The sequence below is a fragment of the Hesperophylax consimilis genome, chromosome 28, assembly GCF_061612785.1.
Source record: "Hesperophylax consimilis isolate HC1 chromosome 28, BYU_Hcon_1.0, whole genome shotgun sequence".
Taxonomy (NCBI): domain Eukaryota; kingdom Metazoa; phylum Arthropoda; class Insecta; order Trichoptera; family Limnephilidae; genus Hesperophylax; species Hesperophylax consimilis.
In genome coordinates, this window is record NC_142863.1 from 25,161,221 (window position 1) to 25,183,169 (window position 21,949).

The following is a 21,949-nucleotide window of genomic DNA, read 5'->3' on the forward strand; positions in this document are numbered from 1 at the left end:
AGTCTAAATCATGTTCAATTTCGGTTATTCGAGTGGGAATCTTTAACCGAATTTAATATTTAAAACATGGTTTCTGTGTCGCGTACGAAATTTCAAGACCCTATAACTCAGTTAATAGTGCCGACCCCTACCCAATTCTTACAGATTCGGATTCCCCAGCCCTAAATTAGTCTAAATCAAGTTCAATTTCGGTTTTTCGAGTGACTCCCCTAAACCGAATTTATTCCGTTATGTCTGTGTACGTTTATTTTGTGCTCTGCTACCAATCTAATACACAATAACACTTCATGTAAAACATGCGAACATATCAGCATCGGTTCTCTTAGAGAGGTATTCACAAAACTTTATTAACCATTTAAATACATTATTACTGATCTGATACCATCACTCTGATACCATCTTAATATATACACATTCGAAAATTAATTGACTTATATCGCAGAAAATTTAAAGGTTTGTTCTTATTAGTGCCAGTAGTGTTTAGAGAGTGCTTTGAATGTTAGAATATGTCGGTGGAATAAACGCAGTATCTATGCATCGGGTTGAGATGTAATGTAGTTTTTAAACATTGTGGTATGCAGTAGTGAAAAGTGGACAAAGTCGGAGACGGCGAGAAACTTATTAGTAATTGTGAATTTATTAGTATTTTATATTAGGAACATTTGTATGTTTAAATTGCACTAATCATTTATTTACTTGTAAACTATACATACGAGTAAATATACATTTTGATTTCATATATTAGTTTTAGAAAAGGGTTTGAAGAATGATGAGTCAATATTAAATATCTGAGAGAGATCTATCTTTCGGAAAAAAGACGATCTTCCGACCTTTTATGAATTGTTTGACCAAGAAGTAGATTTTTATAAATTCTCAAGAAGATTTCTATAAATTGTCAGACAGCCAAATAAAATTTTGCATTGGTTCATGATTATTTTTAAATATTTTAATACGTTTTTTCACTTCTACCAGTTTATTTCTTTAGGGACCCACTTTATAATTGGGTCATAGAAGATGCATGAGCAGTGTTTCTACTATTGGTTTAGTATCGTCAAGTCATTAGTCAATAGCATGGCTAATGGGAGAGGTCTGAGAAGAGAAGAGATAAGAGAAGTATTAATGCTGGTAGATTGAGATGGAGATTACTCCCGACTAACGGAGATTTAAACTCAAAATAAAACCGGCTAATATTGAGTAAACATGAAGTTATTAGATTGTATATCTCCAACATTTTCGCCACAGAGTGTGTCACTGAAGTAAGGAAAATTTATCTTACTCCAGATGAAATTGTTAAATATTTTCAATTTTAGAAATTCTTTCTTTAATACGTAGTTAATTTTTAAAGACATGTTTGGGACCTAGAGTCAAAATGTCTTATACTAATTGGTGACATCAGTTTTTATTGAAATCATTATAGGTAACACTTCTGATACTAATCGTATTTCTATAATAAATTATGTTCATAGATGTTTGATGCGTGTATTACATTTCCTTACGGTGTATCTCAGGGTTTTGCTCTGAGACAGCACATTTGATATCATCCTTTGAAGTTGCTGGAAATGCTGAGTTTTCATAAAAATAACGATAAAACAGGGGAATACAGCATTTTTAATTGCCTTTGCTTGAACTAATTTAAAACGTTTTGATAGATATTTTATTGAAGTATTTTTAAATGTAAGTCTCTACGTATGTAAATATATTAAGACAGTAGTTATAGGCCTTAGTCGTAAGTCACTAGATATAAGTCTTAGATGAAAGTCATTAGTTATTTTGAATCCTAGTTGTTAAGCCAGCTGTATTTTTTATTTAATAAATATTTTTGACAGCGCTTTTGAGGTGATTTATATAAATTAGCCAAATATTATATTACAAGGAAGTATTTGCTTGTTGATTTTATTGTCATCTTATATTTTTGAGCGTCAATGAACAACTGACCTCAAGGGCCGGCCGCCACTGCATGTATGTTTATTTGTTTATATGTTTGTACACGAAAGTCTTTGAGTGTCACTGAAGTGACAGTTGTTCCAAAAGTGGGTCATTGGGGTAGTCAGCTTATGGTAATAACGTCCCACTCTTAGCCTCTTTCCTAGACCTTACCGTTTACTTGTTAAGTTGTTTTGTATAGCGTAGGTACAATCATTTAAAGTTCACTTATTTCTTTGAATTTCTTTCAAATACATTTTTTTAATATTGATTTATGGAATTTACTGTGATATATTCCTTTCAGTTTTTACAATCTCCATGGGACGGATTTGGGGTAGAGGAAGGTTATGATATAGATACCTTCCTGGATTTTCAAATGTTGTCACGAAATACGACTATTACTAGATATTTTTTGAGATTTTCACGGCCAAAGGTATTATCACGGTTATTTTTTGGGTTATTAGTTATTATGCCGTATTTCACTTCCTCCTTCTTTACCCAACGTTTCGGACAGCATTGCAGTGTCCATCATCAGGGCAGATGTGTTAATTGAGGTTGTGGTCAAATGTGAGCTTATGTATGAGGATGTGATACCGTGTTGCCAGCTCCAACCCTCTGAGCTAACATTAACGTATCATTTTTATTTTAAAATGGTTTTCTTCGTTTAGCTCTGGTGTAGCCGTCAATCACCGGATACCAAGAACTACTGAGCTTAGCTCCATCGTCTCTTTTAAGCGTTACACTGTTTATCATCAGGGAAGATGTATAGATTGTGGTGAAGTGTGTGTAGATGTAAATAGTAAAATAAATGTGGTTTTCAGCGTTTAGTTTTGATGTAATCGTTAACGATTACATAAGAAATTACAAACTGAAATTACATACTTATGTACCAAGAACTATTAATATAAGCCCCGTCTCGTCGTCCCTTTTAATATTATTGATGTTTTTGTAGATTTTAATTGCCTCAGTAATTTGGATTCCTAATGTGCTGGGTAGACACAAAACGCATCGAGCACGCCAAACAACGTTTTGATTCTGAATGGAAATCTTTCACCTGGATGATACTTAAAATATCTACCTTTTGATTGGCATCCTACCAATAAATCGGCTAATTTATGCAGCCCCGATTTTGTGAAAAACCAACTCAAGGGCGCTGTACAATATTGTCCAGTCCATGAAAATGGACTAGTTCCTTTTACGTTACATGGTGATGTTGACCGACATTTCTATATATTAATTGTCAGCAATGACTCTGTAACTGATAGATTGCTAATTCGCTAAATTAATAGTTAGAGCACTTTCCGTTCCGGTAAATTAACATTGAAGCCGAGGAAGCCACGTATCAATCAATTTAAGTAGCGTATGAATGCTTAACCTGAAATTAATACAAATTATTTTAATAAGACAACAGTCAAGAAGAAAGAGAAAACTTGATTAACGTTACGCGAACTTATTCTTAAATCGAGACATGCGCATGCGTGGTAAATCAACTAAAGAAACTATTAATTACTAGGACAATTTTCTGTTTACAATGACTTGTTAATATTTAGATTGTAGACTTGTTCATTCAAAAATGACCTATAAATATTATAGTAATACCAGTGGGAAGAGATTTCAGAAAAAATAAATTGAAAAAAGAAAATTACTATTACAATATAAACACAACAGAAAACTCACACTGAGATATCATCTTTTTTTATTTTTGTATTAGAGAATAATGTAAAACAATAATATTGTATTAAGTTTTTATTTATTTATTAATTTTATTTTAGTAATTTGTAGGTACACTTAAGTTTACAAATTACTAATTAATTTGTTACATATAAATAAACTAAATTTTTTTCTTGCTTGATGTGGCTCCTACACAACATCTTGAACTTTCCAATTGGGGCAGACTTAAGGTTTTCCGGCAGCGCATTATAGTATTTCATCCCTTTATATAAAATACTATTCTGAGTATTTGCCTTGTCCTTTTTTGGTAGCCTGATTTCATTGCACGTACTTGTTTTATGTTTGTGTATGTCCTTGTTGTATACAAATTTATTTGAAAAATATTTAGGTAGCAGGTTGTTTACTATTTTGTGTACAAATATCATAGTGTTCAAGGTCAACATCTGTTTCACCGTTACCCAATTTAGTTCCTTTAACATTTTATTTACTTTTGAATATCTATTTTGTCTGAGTATCGTTCTCATTGCCCTATTTTGGAACATTTGAAATGACCCTTAGAACAGTTATAATCGTAACACGAGACTTCCCGAGTTGTTCTTTGTTTATGCATCTAAAACAAACTATTCGCCAATCCAAATCCTACATAGGCCTGGAAACAGATTCAGTTCCGTTGATATTTTAATTTATTCCATACTAAAATGACTTGTTTTTTGTGTCGCTAACGTAATGGTTGATTAATACCTTTAAGGCGGGTATTAATACCTTTATTCTCTCTTCTTTGTATTACTAATTTTGTTCCATCTTATTATTGATATTCTGTTGTTGCTTTACACACTGCCAATTTAGATAAATTGAATTGCGAATACCATTCACGCAGCTGGAAACAAAAATATTATTATTTTAATTTGAATGCACTACATATGTAATGTAATTTATTTATACCTGTTTTATGTAAAAAGCCCGGGAAGCGAAAATAATAAATGGACTTGATTGTCCGAAAACAGTTGAATAAATGGACATTCTAACAACAAACTAACAATGTTGCTTGTACCGCGGTGAAGAACAAATAACTAGGCAGAAGATTGATCTGGGTGGGAACCCGACGACTTGGATCCTTCAACCACTAACCTATTGTGGAATGCGACATTAAATAATTGTGTTTTAGTGTTCGTTGTGACAAATATGTTTTAAAGTTCTTAATGCTAACGTTAAAGCTCCTTCGGGTTATCTGCTATCTAGTGCGTGGTGCAAGTAGCAGCCAGTAGCTTTAACAGTGACTAGACCTGAAAAACAGGTAGCCCCCGACCTTCCCACTTCTCGCTGACCCCTGCTGCGCTTGCATATAATGCATATGAGTCATTCCTCATGCAGGTTCGTTACGCGATACCTCTATCTATTGTGCCGTGTCTCCCATTATATGCAGCCCATAAAATAGCAACAATGCAGGAAGTTTTATCTGATTCTCATATTGTGATTGGTTTTTGAATTACGAGAATCATTACGTTAAATCGTTAAAGCTTCGAATTGTTTGTTCATATTTTCAGAAATATGTTCTTCTGATATTGAAATTTTATTTCTGCTCAAGAGATAATTTGTGTTTCGTGTGACGGAAATATTTGTGAATCGGGTGAATGAGGCTAAGCAAATTTGAACTATTGTATTTTTTGTAATTGATCACGTTTTGACCGGCATTTGAGATTTCTGTTTAATATTAAGGCGATCCAATACTTAGTAATGCAAAATAATGTGTTTTTGGTTTGAAAGTTTGATCGCCTAGAAATGGTTCCGATGCTTTAATTAAATACTGCGAGTAGAATACATCTTGGCCTTTGAAATAATCGAGTATTTTTTAGAAAAATCTTTTTATAAGCCCAAAAAAAAAATGTATAAGGCCTATGAAAACTACTTTAAAGTTTAAAAACTCCTACTTACGAACCCATTTTCGGTTATAATTTTATTGTATAATGTGGAAAATTAAGTTGTTTATAGAATGATCGAAAAAAAAAAAATTTATGCCTGAACATCCACAAAATAAAATAAAAATCACTTTTTGGCCAAGTTTTTTTCTTGCATAAACCAAAACAGGCGGATGGTGTTAAGCAGGAATTTACACCTTATCGCCATCTACGTAAGGGTTGTTATTGATAGCGGCTCAATTTAAAATATTACACGACGTACTGCATCGCCTTAAGTGGATACTTTTAGGACGGATTGTTTTCACAGAATTTGAACAATTCATAAAATTCAACGTCCTATTCAAATTCTGTTATTATCTGTACATTTAATTCATTCATACAATAATGTCGAATATTTTTTGTTGCATTCATCAGAAGCTATTTTCCCAACATTCACTTCTTTGACTTCAACTTCCACTGACTTGGTGTAACTCAAAGAACCATCGAAGCCAGAGTCAAGTTAGGCTCTCAGAAGCAGGGCTTAACAGTACAGACAAGGCCCTCAGATACTACTGATAGTACACAACTACTGACCCTGTACAAATCGCAAGTGAGCCCCAATGTTGAATTTGGCAGCCACCTCTGGTTTGGAGTCCCAAAATACCTGAAAAACTCTTCTGTGCAAACCGAATCTGTGCAGAAACGAGCGGTCCGTTTGATAGATTCCTCTAGCCGATTGAAAATATTAGAGCAAAGGCGTCAGGTAAGTAAGCTGTCATTGTTCTACCGGTATTACAATGGAAGGATGCTCCAAGGAATTAGTGCTATTGATCCCTTCGGCACCAGTGCATTGTCATGAAACACGCTAAACGCGCGCGCATCATATGTACACGGATGACATTTGTCACATGCGAACGGGTCGCTTCTACGACTCGTTCTTGAGTTCAACAGTTTTGTCGGCCTCTGTGTTCCCCATGTTCACTCCTTCCTCTCCTCAAAAAGACTCTTCACTTCACATAGCATCTCCAAAGATGGTCTGATAAGATATAAAGGACTAAACGCTTAAGTTATTTCTTGCTCCTTCACGTTTTTAAAACAGATCATTATTTCTGCTATCACCGTCTTCAAAGATACCGGTATAAAATATCCAAATGAAAATCAACTAATAACGATGTTTATCTGTTGGCGGAATAATGTCGACTGATGATCATAAATATCTGGAAATCGTTCTGTAAAATCATTGACGCGATTAAGCGGCCATGAAATTGACATTTTGAATGCGTATTTTTATTTATCTCAAATATATAAATTGCGGAATCTGATTCAAAGATAAGCCGAAGCTTTGAAAGATAAATATTATTAAAATGGATTAGCTTAGTTAGAAATTATTATGATATTAGTGTGTTGTATTTTTATTGTGTTAAAGTTCAGTTTGAAGAATGCGTGAAATGTTGCATTGGACTGCATTCCGAAGGTCGCGGGTTCGAACCCGGCGTGCGCAAATAAATTTTATTTGATTAATTTGTGTTATTTTACAATTAATTAATAAAAATAATACATAGTATATTTGCGGCACGTTCCAGAGTGGAAGATACTACCAGCATCGCCCTGGTGTAAGACCACCATTCAGAATTGAAACGTTGCTCCAAATGGCTTTAGCCGTGTTTAGTGACTAGATCTGAATAGAAAGGTACTTCCCCACCTTCCTCTTTCCCTTCCCCACTTACCTTCAGCCTCACAACATCCCCCAATTGGGGATGCCATAGTCTCACTGGCTCCAGACGGGAGCAGTTGGGACTCTTGTGAGGTATTCACTATAAAAATAAAAATAAAATGCTATGTAACTCTTACCTAGAAAAGTTCTTGTAAGTTTCAGAGAATTTTAACAATTCGTCAAATTTCAAATTAATACAATAAGGATATAGTAATCTATTTGAAATTGTGTTTATTATATATTTTCTAATGTCATATTTGGATCTAATGACACATTTAAGTCGTATTCCTTAGTTTATTATTGTTATGCTTGAATTTAACTGTGACATGCAATTTTATTATTGTTTATGGTGTATTTGCAAGGTTCATATTAAATAAATGAATTTATTGATTTAAACCCACATTGGGCTTTTACATACATATTTACATTTATTTTTATTTTTACATAATAATAATCAATCTTATAAACATAATAACAATTATGGTGGTTTATTTTTGGTGTATTATGCCGTGTTGTGCTACCTCATTTAGCCCTCGATTCGGACAGCAATAGTGTCCATGATAAATATGATTAATAATCATAATAAATAGGTCCGGCCTGTCTAAATGTCCGTTAATCAGTAGTGGCACGTGACTTTTGGGTCTACTAGAGTGCTAAAATTAAATAAATTGCCATTTTTAATGTTGTTATAGCCTGAAACATTTTTTTTCCTAAATTCGATTTTTTGTACTAAGATTTTCAGGAAATTTCAGTTTAGCAGTGCACTGCACTGATTTCCTGAAAATTTTCATAAATAAATACGAATTTTCAAAAAAAAAAAAAAAATTCGGCTCCAACTACATCAATAATGGGATTTTATTTTAATATTAGCACTCTATTACTTCCGTTAATGAATTAAATAGTAATAAAACATCATAAATTAAATAATATAAAGAAGTTTCGTGGAACTTTTGCAGAACTTGAATATTAACTTTGAAATTTGATGAATCGTTGAAATTCTGTTAAACAACTGGCCCTAAGAGTCAAGTTTTCGACGGGTATATAATATATCCGGTAGTTTGGTTTTATATCACAGCATAAACCATAAAATACAGCTTTTAACGATGGGGGTGGGGAGAATTAAATTACTGGCTGCTTGTTTGAATACCGGGAATGGTTTAATATCTATAAACTAACAATAGCTGATACCATCCCTGATGTATGGCCGCGAGGCATGGAAGTGGCAGAGGAAGAATCAAAGAATACAAGCTCTGAGATCCATGAAGGCGTGTGTGATAAAACCGTGTTTGATGGGTTTACTAATTTTGTCTATCTTATGTAAAACTGACCTAAGCGAAAAACAGTAAATTGTCTAGTTCAGTGAAATCAATAACGCAATTAATCAATATCGGATCGATAGGCCTAACTACCGATGATTTTATATGCGCTGTTGTTATCCAGACCGATGTTGAAAACGCAATAAATCAGATTTCAATATACGATGAAAACACTGGCGCATCTATCTACTAATTGACATTCCTAAACGTCAGACGGTTACGTAAAAGTTAAAAATACTACTAAATTGACAAATTCGTTTTGAAATATTATCTTTAATATAAAACGGTGGTCGGCGTGCAATTTTTGACACTAAAAATGAATTCAATGTGTTCATGAGGTCATTAACAACTTTTATATCTCGATGCAGGAACAGAATCAATTGATCGCGTCTTAGATTAATTAATGAAGTCTACTGATCGTATATATGATATATTTCAGTTCTAAGAGCTTAGTTAGTTCAACCCCATTCGTAAAAAAGCCAGTAATTTAGCATAACATACGAGATTATCCAAAATGTTGTGCATATTGATAGATTATTCGACACATTTCATATTGCAGGCTGCGCTAAAAGTAGCGGCTATTGTTTACCAACTGTCAATATCGTATTGACATAAGGCTTTATGGACAGTCCTTCTGAAAAGTATTGTTTTCTGATTTAATCTATCTAAAAGTGTGGCTAGAGGGAGAGGTTACAAGTAATTTGAGATTTTTTTTCTAGTTTCATTTTATTGGTCAAATATATTTGTATTTAGAAAGCAGTCATTTTTCATTGTCATACAATCCCAACCGACATTGTGACGGTACGAAAATAACGCGTGTAAAACTAATAACTTCAAAATAAAAGTAATGTGTGTCCATAATCGAGAGAGAATCGAAGATAATTTTTAATGCAAAACTATACCAATGCAAACGTAGGTTAGATATACACAAAAAAATGTAGAAATATAGTATATATGTGAATGTGAAACAATTTTAAGTACTTTGCACAGTTACACACATAGTTTTATTACTTGGTTTGCCGTTTAGGACTAATGATTTACTTTGTCAATTTCAAATTGAAAATATTTCGAGTACATGGAAAGATTGATACGATTCTATTGAACTCGAATACGAAAAAAACTAATAGTTTAACAGTAGAGAGAGGATTTGTAGATCCATAAATAATTCAAGGCTGATATTAGCGTATTGCATGACGTCAAAATGAGAAAGAGTTATATATATTACATTTATTATTGTTTTGCACTATTCTAATGTGATTTGAACTTCTAATATAAATATAAACAAAGATCTTAGTGTTTTGTTCTGTTAGTTGTGTTGTGTTTACGGTTTGTGTATTTATTATTCTTTATTTTCCAGTTTGTTTTGTTTTATGAATTATCTTCCCGTTTGTTGACTTGATCCAGTTCTTATTAAAGCTCGTTCTTCTATTAAATTTATTTATTAAAGCTCGTTCTTCTATTAAATTTATTTATTAAAGCTCGATTGTTTATTTTGGGTTTTAATTACGACTGGAATAATATTATGTCATTTTGGTTTTCAGTAGTATTGTTCCCTTTGTCCTAAAGTAGTATTTATTATTACTCGTATTGATATGCTTTGTGAGTAATAGTTGTGATTGTTCTATTTATATTGTTTCAGCTAATTCTGGTTAAGAGTTTTATTTTGCCTTCAAACTAATAAGAAGTTAAAGGAAAGAGGGGGAGGAATATGGGATAAGGATGGCAGATGCTTTAGATATTTATTCTATACTCATGCATTAATTTGTGATAGTACATTAAAGAACGCAGGTGTAAAATATCTAGCTATGAAATTGTGTGTTAGCAGCACAGATTTACGTCGAATTGTGGGTTTTTCAAAGTTTTGTTCTGCAGCTGGTCAGATGAAAAAAACATCGGGTTTTTCGAGTTGGTCTTGATGATAATAAAATTTAAGAAAAAATAAATGTCGTGTTTTTATCGAGTTAAAGTTGTGAAATTTGAGGTGTTAGATGTTATTAGTTTTAATTTAAAATAATGTAAGTACTTAAAAATGTATGAAGAGTTCTAAAGTTCATTCAAGCGCCATTTGGCTCATGGCCAAAACTGCCAGCATTACCTACATCTTAAATTAGTTCATATGTGCTACATAAAGCATTACACATCCATTGCAAATTATCAACAAATTATTGTTTTACGACCTCCACAATATTGTTCTTGACTCCGTGTCCGTGTTTACCATGCAAATATTGACGGAGAAGTTTTATGAGTGCTTTTACGATGTTTACAGTTTGAAATTGCATGCAAATAGCCTGGCTACACTGCCCTAGTTTGTTCTTCAGAGAAAATATGGTAATGTAATGCGATGGGCTGCTCTCAAATAATTGATAATTTAGAAGCTTTGTTTTGACTAGAAAGTCGTCTTGTGTTCCCACGGATTTGTTATGAAGCCGCATTCCGTGGTAATCTGCATATCTACCTAATTATTACAGTTTGTTTAATGAAGTAATTAAATATGCAAATAAATAATAATTTTATTATAGAGGTATTTAAGCGTTAGGTTCTATGTCTAGCGGTTTTAATTTATTTATTTTTTACTTAGCTTAATGACGTTTAACACCACACTTTTTTCATCCAGTTTGTCTAAGGATTCGGGATGAAAAAAAGGATGTGCTCTATTTTGGTATCGAATTTCGTACAGTTGGCGGACATTATTTGACATCAGCCATTATCTAAGCCGTTACGCAAATTGTTGCACGTTTATTTTGTTTCAGATATTAATTTTTATAAAAAGACTACAATATGTATTAATTATTGATTTTCAATGTGTATTATTGGGTATCTTGAAATTCAATGTGTAATACTTGTTGGGTATCTCGAAATTCAATGTGTATTACTTGTTGGGTATCTTTAAATTCAATGTGTATTACTTGTTGGGTATCTTGAAATTCAATGTGTATTACTTGTTGGGTATCTTGAAATTCAATGTGTATTACTTGTTGGGTATCTTGAAATTCAATGTGTATTACTTGTTGGGTATCTTGAAATTCAATGTGTATTACTTGTTGGGTATCTTGAAATTCAACGTGTATTACTTGTTGGGTATCTTGAAATTCAACGTGTAATACTTGTTGGGTATCTTGAAATTCAATGTGTAATACTTGTTGGGTATCTCGAAATTCAATGTGTATTACTTGTTGGGTATTTTTAAATTCAATGTGTATTACTTGTTGGGTATCTTGAAATTCAATGTGTATTACTTGTTGGGTATCTTGAAATTCAATGTGTATTACTTGTTGGGTATCTTGAAATTCAATGCGTATTACTTGTTGGGTATCTTGAAATTCAATGTGTATTACTTGTTGGGTATCTTGAAATTCAATGTGTATTACTTGTTGGGTATCTTGAAATTCAATGTGTATTACTTGTTGGGTATCTTGAAATTCAACGTGTATTACTTGTTGGGTATCTTGAAATTCAATGTGTAATACTTGTTGGGTATCTCGAAATTCAATGTGTATTACTTGTTGGGTATTTTTAAATTCAATGTGTATTACTTGTTGGGTATCTTGAAATTCAATGTGTATTACTTGTTGGGTATCTTGAAATTCAATGTGTATTACTTGTTGGGTATCTTGAAATTCAATGTGTATTACTTGTTGGGTATCTTGAAATTCAATGTGTATTACTTGTTGGGTATCTTGAAATTCAATGTGTATTACTTGTTGGGTATCGTGCAATTCGTATGTGTGTTGTATCTCGGCTCGCTATGAAATTTATTGAGAGTTGATATGCCGTACGAATTTTTAAAAAAAAATTCGTGACGTGCTGTGTATAATAAATAAATGTTAATTAATTATTTCAAAAATGATTTCTTTTAAAGCTACGAATTCAATTTTACGAATACGGGTATTTTGCAAGCTCACTGAGATATATATAAGAGTTCAGACGCTTGGTACGTTGCCTCCTTGGTGGCGGAAAGGTTAATAAACCATCACACGTGGCAAAGCTACAATATTTACCTAATAATATTTTTGGTTTGAAGGTGGCTGTAGTTGTGAGTCTAACGGTGAGGTAGTAAGCGACAAAGAGATGACCCACTAGCGGACTACCTCACGCCAATTAGCTGTGGCGTGTTTTAGTAATGGGATTAATTCGCTGCAGTTCTGTTCTCACGACTAATTAGATACATTGATTAATAAGTTTTAATGGTGTGTTGATAATAATTCTTAAATAATTATAATATAACTGTAGATACCGATCGTTAGAAACACTCTTTTATGACTATTCACTTGAATAAACTTTTTAATCACTTTATTTAAAAGCATGCCAAAATTAACATAAGATCTCTCAATTCCCATGTTCTATATATATATCCTAATCTCTCGTACCTACCCTCACATGTTAGTGATCGACTTTATTGGCCTTATGTAAAATTGCCTCTCTCCATTTAACATCTCATCTTTTCTAAGTCTGAATTTGACTCCAATCTTCCATATTCTTTTGAAATTTTTCAATTATTATAAAATGTATAAATAAATTCACCTTCCCTCTCTAAGTAATTTGAAACGATGACCTAGAACACCCTTGAAGGGGAAAAGCCAGAAACAGTTGGAAAAAAGTTTGTGATATCTTTTTTTGTTGGACGACAGATTAATCATCCATTACTTTAAGTATAGCATTTCTTATTTATTTTAACATTAAATAAGGCTAAGGAAGTAGATAGCGCAACACGGTGTATAAATAAAATCACGATAGTACTTTTGGCTTACAATGAAAATCTCGAATCATATCCAATCGAGACACTGGAGAATCTACATCATAACGCATGGGAGTGATTTTAGCCTTCGTTTTCGAGTAAATGGAATCCGGATTTGGTTTTTTTCAGATCAAATAAAAAAATAGGTTGCTAGGAGGTCAATATAAGCTGCTTACTGTCTTTTAAAGACTAGGCACCAATTGATTTTTGTACCCTTCAGTTGTTAAAAAAAATTATATTTAATGACCTATTAAAAAATTCTATTATCGATAAAAATTATGAGATGTAGGAAAACTGGTGAGTTCCCGCTTGTACCACAATTTTCTGTTACCGTGTATAATAATTAGGTACCTACCTACTCTGGATGTCAACAATGTATTAACCAGTCATGCCTATGGTATACTCTGTCAGAACGTTGGAGTATTTCCCCCCTGCAATAAAATCAAATAAAATAAAATATTCCTGAGTTTACACGAAAACTGCTTTTTAAAGGTGATGAAATACGCTTTCAAATTTTAGTATTACAAATAAACATGAAATATTAAAATTATGTGTACAAACATAAATAAGTTATAAAAATGGGTAACTTTACTATTTTCAAAATAAATTTATTTAAAACTCATCTTATTAGTTATCGTCGCCTTACTTTTTTGTCTTTCATTAAAAATAATACATAAAAAATTCACGAAGTTTCAAAAAAACCATCAAATTATTAATTATACGAGTAGTTGGTTTCATTGAGGTGTAAATTTTAATTATTCTGCGGTTAACTTCTTGAATTGGATATAAAGCATGGTGTTATCTCTTTCTAATACCGTTTAGGTCATATTTTATACCATGACAGTAAGAGAGACGCAACTATTTCTACGAGACCAGATAATCCGTTCCCAAAAGCGAACAAATTATCATGGGTAGTTAAAAAACCACTTGAATATACCATTGAAGTACATTTCATTGCATTGTAAAAGGTAATACAGTTTCAGGAAGCCAAGTTGAACCAAGTTCAGGGCATAGAGTTCTACTTTACTTACATAACACTATCCCAGAGCCGTACAGAGTACAGTGTACAGTCTACAGTGTACAGTGTGTACAGGCGACCACCAGAAGTGAGATAGCGGTACACATTATACAGAATGGAGGCTGCAATATTTGAATTGAATGAGATCGTAATTTTTACGAAGAAGGAGATGAATAATTCAAATTATTACTGTTAAACTGTTTGGCTCTGCGGCCAGCCTCGTTTCTGTCATTTATTTGCCTCATATTCAAGATTGTATAATAATATTACGGGAAAATTGTAATTGTGCCGAAAGATTATCCTCGTAAGTAAGATAATGTACAACTTATCGAGATTTGACGAAAACTCTTCTTGTTTTATGAGTTTTTTTTTCCTTGGCATTTTATTTTTCAAATCAAATTTAACACACGCTGTTTGCAAAAAATGCACCCGCACTTTGGCTGCCATTCCTAAAATAACTATAATGACATTGATTAATTTTGTATTTAGAATATATGAAATGTTTGTAATTCATATTTAACTATTGCACGGTGTCCGGAAACTCGTAGTTCAAGAGAGAAACTGATGAATCTACAATCTACATCGCATAGAGAACCTTACATATTTAAACTAAAACATATATGTCAATTATTATAAAATGTTTGTAAAATTATGATCACACTCGACGATGAATTGACTCGTTGAATAAATGAACCCAAAATAACTTTTCCTTTTCGATCTGAACATTTTCAATTTTCACTTTGAGGGTTAAGAAAAACTTTTTTTAGCTTCGATGCATTTTAAAAGATCGAATTGTTTCGTGATGGTGTTTTTTTGTGATCGAATTATTATTACTTTTGATGATTAAAACGTAACTCTCTTTCACACTGCGTGTATTTTATAACCAACAATACGAATTACTCTATTATAATTTTTTTTTCATATCAGATTATTTTCCGGTTCACGGTCAAGCGCTATTAGGTATATCATGGCTGTAATAATCTTCTATCCCATATCATGTTAAAGAATGATTGCAATTCGTACAAACTAATGCGATCAATATAGGTTTGACATTGGGGAAATTTAGAAACTGTTTTGCAATTTTATATCTATTATTTTTTTCTCTCACGTTCAAACTTATTTATAATAATACTGTATATCGTAAAAGACTTCTGTTTTAAAGTTTCATGTCTCAACACTTACCATTAAATACGAGGCTAAGTTCGAACTGCTGGTTGTGTTCTTTTTACCATACACGAGGCATATATCGTATCAAGTAGAGCTTTCCTTATGGCCAACTATCCAATTACTTACCTGTGACGTTCAACATGGCCATACATACAAAGTACTTATACTACTCCATTGATGCTGTTCACCAGCTGAGGATTCAACAAGACCTCGCGCTATCTGCAAACTCCTGATCTAGAAACAGACATGGTTAATTTTACACAAAGTGCAAACTGCAATAAAAGGAGCCGGTTAAATAAATTGATAGGCGGACAAATGGTGATTTTGAATTCTGTGCGTGTGTATGCGTGTTGGTCTTTGAAGTGATTGTCGTTTTTGGTTTGTTCGGAGGCTTTGGCACTACGCCCCCCGGTTTCGTGAAAACTCACCTCAAACAGATTGCATCCATCGGTTCGTCGATCACTTATACAAAAATATATTATGTACAATGCATTTGACTGATGAAAGTGAAGTTTTGAAAGTGGTGCGTTAAAATTTGCATATATTATTGTTTATTTATATTCTGTAAAGGTAGATAATATACAGGACCATATTACCTGGGACGTTACTTGAGATTAGCAATGTTTATTGTTTATTAGTTTATTGTTTATTGTTTAATATGGAAGCACTATTTGGAATCCGCATTATTGCAAGTGTGAAAACATTACAGAAACGGTTAAAAAATGCTTAGACTATTATCTTTCAAATGTGGACTACATGACCATCTTAGAAATAAATGTCCCCAATTCCCATTGTTTAAGACACCATAGCACTTTTCACCTGAATATATTCAAAACTAATATCGCCTATTTTATCCCTCTGACCCAAATGTATCGACTATATAATAAGATTGAGTGTGCTGAAGTACATAGATATTTTCGTCGATAATCTATACAGATTCAAAAAAAATGTTCTGCTGCTGCAAAATAATATGTTTAGATAATTATATTATGTATTGCTCTAACTCTCCTCTATTACTCCTCTTATTTTGTCATTTTACTTAGCTTACATATAATTTTATATTATTATTTGTTTGGTTTATTAATTGTACGTAACCTATATTTAATTTCATTTTTACCTGTACATACTCATATGTAATTTGTAGATTTTTGTCTGTAACTTAACTGAGTTTTTGTAACTGGATAGTTCTCACATGCTCCCGCACATCTGTAAAAACCCAGTATAAATAAATAAATATATAATATAGAGAAATTTAGATACAGTTTGTACGCAGAAGACATAATTGGAACATATGCAATTGTAAATTCCATTAGTAATTCTGGTATTTACTTTAATAATTTACGTTCTTTAATGAACGTGTTTAGGAGAGGAAAAGCAATTTTTATGTTGGGCGGTAAAACAGTACAAGTAATTGACTAAAAATGATTCGTCCCTCGGTATGAGACAGATCAAGTAGTGAAGCTTCGGATAATGTAAATCCAATAAGAAAAGTGTGATTTTAGTGGCGGACAAAATCTAAATGCTTGGATCGATTTTCTTTTTGGTGTAAATTCACTAGTTTTCCGCTTATACCACTAGTTTCCTGACACCGTGTGTAATAATTATAGTTTATGGTGTATACGTATACCACAAACTAATCACAAACTCTCACATTTATGTACGTATTAATAATTGCGTTAAAACATGGGTAATAAAAGCTTTCTACGATCTTCCTTCATTATCACAGAGTAAATTTGAAACAAATAATGCTTTCTTCTTGTAATATTAGAAAGGGATACAGAAACTTTAATAATTAAATTTTCTCAAACTTTTTCCAGAATTTTAAACACTGAATTGTAAAATTTCGCCGCCGCAAAGAAAAACATTAATAACATACCAAGTACTGAGTACATTAGAGTAATTGAACTTGGCGGCTTTCTCTCAGTGTGTTTGTTTCCAAGTTACCGCGGTTTGACATTCAGTGAAATTGACCTGTAGTTAACCTCGGAATAACACGGTTAAGGCTAAGGTTGCTTCGTGAGAGCTTCAACGACCTCGCTTTTCATTCATAATAACGAGGTTAAGCCTTTACGAGATACTACGTGAGCAAAGTGCACGTAACATGAAAAGTTTACGTATTTTCGTCGTGCATTTAGTGGATCAAATTCACGAAGGTCAATTGTTCTTTGAACTTCGTTCTGTTGTGGGAAATTATAATTCGTTGTAATCTGGTGAAAAAATTTCAACGTGATAAAAACAAGTTTTCGTTTTCTAAATCGGGTTAATAGTACACGGAGAATAATGTGGTTTGCTGATTTATTAAAATCCGGTTTAAAACGGGATTGCAGGCCATTTCCTGTTAAACCTTTAGTACATTCCTATTATATCGGAACACGTGTTCATTTATCTGCATTTTCCCTGATAATATATAATGACGAAAAGCGAAAACATAATGATTTTATAATAAATAACGCGATAACACATTTGTTTTTTTACTAAAAGTTTTACAGAAAACCTATCAATTAATTAGCTGAGAATGAAATGAAAGAGCTGAAATTTTTATTTGATTAGTAATATTTTATATCAGTAAGTTTTCTCCTTTTTGAGAAATAATGCAAGGCTTGTGTAAGTCTAAATGAGTAAGATTAAGAATGGACGCTTAAATGGTTTGTGCGTGTAAAGCGAATGAACGAAGAATGGAATGCAGCGAGAATTTATGACGTGAATTTGAATGGAAGAAGTCTGAATCGTTCAAAGAAGACATGGCACGATCAAGCGAACCAAATACTTTAGTCGGCCCATGTCAAGATCCAAAATAATGAAAAGATCCAATATATGGGACGATGTATTAGGTATTATGAAGAAGATAGAAGTTGTGTTTCATTTAAAATATTTTTTTATATTGATAGCCTTTTATAACTAATATTGGCAGCCTTTGATAAAAAATATTGATAACCTTTTATAACAAATATTGATAGCCTTTTATAACAAATATTGATAGCCTTTTATAACAAATATTGATAGCCTTTAATAACAAATATTGAAAGCCTTTTATAACAAATACTGATAGCCTTTTATAAAAAATATTGAAAGCATTTTATAAAAAATATTAACAGCCTTTTCTAACCATTATTGATAGCATTTTATAACAAATACTGATAGCCTTTTATAGCAAATATTGATATCCCTTAAACAAATATTGATAGCTTTTTATAACAAATATTGATAGCCTTTTATGACAAATATTGATAGACTTTTATAAAAAATATTTATGGCCTTTTCTAAAAAAAATAAGCCTTAATAGGAGTAAAATAATTAAGTAAAACAAAAAATATATATTGATAGCCTTTTATAGCAAATATTGATAGCCTTTTATGACAAATATTTTTATATTGATAGCCTTTTATAACAAATATTTTTCTTTCTTTTCAGATAGCGATAAAACTGTGACAGCATTGCGAAGGTCAACGTATTTTCAACAGAAGTTTGTGAATAGTGGTTTCAAAAACATTTAATTTGTGAAAAAGTAATTTAAAGTGTTTTTCAATTTGGTGTTTTGAGTTGTTAAATAATACACGATGAAGGAAGTCACACTGCTCGCCACTGCCACCGTTTTCCTGGTACTTATCAGCGGTAAGTTTAACTAAAACATTGTAGGGAGAATTGACATATATTTTGAAGCTCAAAAGGTAATTTACTCGTTCCACGTAGTTCTGTATCTGTCACTATCTTTATAATAAGCATTCTAATTTTTTATTATTATAAGCCATACAATTTAAACGAATTTGGAAAGAGAGAACACAAAGTTTTCTCTTTGCATTACAAAGTTTACTATTTAATTTGATCTAAAACAGAAAACAGCCAAACGGTTCACAAGGTCAAGGATTGCCAATTTAAATATATATATATATTATCTATGATGGAAACTTCAACATACGTTCGTCTAAAAATATAATTTATAAAAGAGAGAAAAAAAACCATCGGTAAGCGATTAAAAGTACTAAATGTAATAATATCCTTGATGTTAGTGCATGAGCTCACCCGTAGATCGCATTAGATTAGTGTATTAGGTTACCTAGAGATGTCGTCAGCTTTCCAGTACTGAAGAGACCGAGGGGATAATAAATAAGGGGACAACCTCAAAGTCGGGCTCCATATTATTCCAACCGCCTTATAAGATATCAGAGCCATTATCAATCTATCACAATAAAAATTTAAGTGCTTTGTTGAAGCCGGAGTTAACGTCTGCGCCAAAATCCATTTTCTAGGACCGGTCCGAAGATGCGCCTCAAAATTTTCCTTTCAAAAACGTCCAGTGCTCGCTTGTTCTTCTTAGTTCGAACCCACGTCTCGGCTGCTTACGTAAGCACTGGTCTAATTAGTGTTTTGTACACTAATACCTTGGTGGTTCTGGAAAGCAGTCTGGATTTTATTTGTTTTTGTAGGCGGAAATAGCAGCGGTTTGCATTCACGATGCGCTTCTGGATCTCCTCTGTAGTGTTGTTATTGTTTGTTATCAGGGAGCCCAGGTATGTGAATCTTGGTACCGTTCCAAAATTTTGGCTTCCACATGCGAGAGATGGGGTTTGTTGGGTACATCCTACGGCCATGTATTTGGTCTTTTGCTGGTTTACTACAAGAGCCATATTTTTGGCAGAACTTTAAAGATTTATGAAGGCGTCTTGTAAATCATCGGGATTTTTCGCAATTATGTCGATATCATCAGCGTAAGCCAATAGTTGCACAGAGTTGTCAAATATCGTTCCTCTTTTCTAAATGCCTTAGTCACGAATAACTTTTTTTAATGTTAAATAAGAGGCAGTCCAATCCATCTCCTTGTCTCACCCCGTAGAGCGCTTCAAATGGTTCGGACTGCCAACCCTGACTCTACACGTTACTGGGGACATTGTCAGTTTCACCAGATTGATCAGCTTACGCGGTATTCCAAACTCACTCTTTGCATTATACATGCCCGAGTAGTTAATACTTAATAGAAGTAAAGAGGTATTCAAATTATCCTAATCATCATCATTATGTACTTCCCACTTTTCCAAAGGAGGAATCAGACCTATTCCATAACTATTCCAATCATCAACATAACATATGTATTTCCCACTCTTCCCAGGGAGGGATCTGACCCTCTCCACAAATGCTCACTGGCTGCCCGTCCCTAGCCACTTGCCTCCAGGCGGTCCTCGGTCCTTTCCGTTGTACTCCAATCTTCGTTCACGCAGTCCATCCAACTTTTCCTCGACATTCATTATCTTTGTCGTAATGTCATCTGGTATTATTTCAACATGCCCACTGTCCACTCAATCGCAGTTTTTAGGACTTCGATATCTAACCTAATTGTGTGAAGAGTTACTTTAATTTCTTTCCACGATTTGTATACAAATATATTAATGTTATTCATCCTTATTCAGAGTTGAACATATTTTAACAGCTTAAGTATCCAGTTTCTCATTAACGATTACGTATATAATTATAAACCGGGACACAATGACAAACCGGTCGGCCCTTACCTTAAAACCGGAAGAATCTTGGCTAAAATGGAACCACGTTATTCTTCGAGGCTTAAAATATTCCAAATGTCACACAATATATACACATATTCATGAATTGCGCGCTTGTCTGTTAAGTATGTTTTGTACCAACCCGTATAACCCAATATTTTTACAGAAGACTTTAGCTGTTATTCGTCGAAGCTATCAGTGAAATCATCAATTTGCAGAAGACTTCAGCTGTCATTCGCCGAAGCCATCTGTGAAATTACTATTTTGTTCAATTTTAACAATGCGAATCGGTTTACATTAGAATTACGCAAAAATATGTTTCGGATAAATTGATGGTTTTTCTAATTTGAGCTGAATGAAAATAAAAATGTTAATTACTTTACAAAAATATAAGTGTAAACTAATAAACAATATATTTTTTTAATAGAAAATTATTAACGTATTAATAATGTACAAAATATAAAAATAATTATTTTATACAGATTATATGTGATAGTTTTCCTTGATTAACTTTTTCTATTCACTATACAATGATGAAAAATAAATAAAAACTGCTTTTGCGCAAATCGACCATTTCTGGACTACTTTTGCCAAGCGATTTTTTTCCCTATTACGAATATATTCGGGGTGATACACTAACTTTTGACTTGTGAATTCTTCTTTCTGATCGTTACAAAGATGTGTGTTGCTAACAAATTATCGCACATGTCAACAGTATTCTTTCAGTATGTTACTTTACTGGCCGTTCAGTATTCTAGTGACTTGTCTCTCCTGTTGAAATAAGACACCAAACCACAAGTGTTTAAGTGTAGGTGTCCACCTTTCTCGTGTTACATGCACCTTACATCTCCCTTCCGGCAGTTAGTGTAAACTGTAAACAAACTGCAACTCCTTGAGTCACTCAACCCACTGAGGAAGTAAACACCTGGTGTGAGTGGTCACACGACACAATGCGCAGTGTCGCACCCGTCTGCAGTCTGCGATACAGAGGGATGTGGAATTTTATTTTACTAACAGT

At 32.9% G+C, this 21,949-nt stretch overlaps 1 protein-coding gene across 1 annotated transcript in view; it reads left to right on the forward strand.

The window, feature by feature from the left end:
* Nucleotides 1-21,949, forward strand: part of LOC149410419 (serine protease inhibitor dipetalogastin) — a 110,876-nt gene that overhangs the window by 25,414 nt on the left and 63,513 nt on the right. Inside the window, exon 2 of the mRNA XM_089648907.1 lies at nucleotides 18,851-19,051. Coding sequence (XP_089505033.1) covers nucleotides 18,997-19,051 — 55 coding nt within the window. The 5' untranslated portion in view covers nucleotides 18,851-18,996. The remainder of the gene's footprint in view (nucleotides 1-18,850; nucleotides 19,052-21,949) is intronic.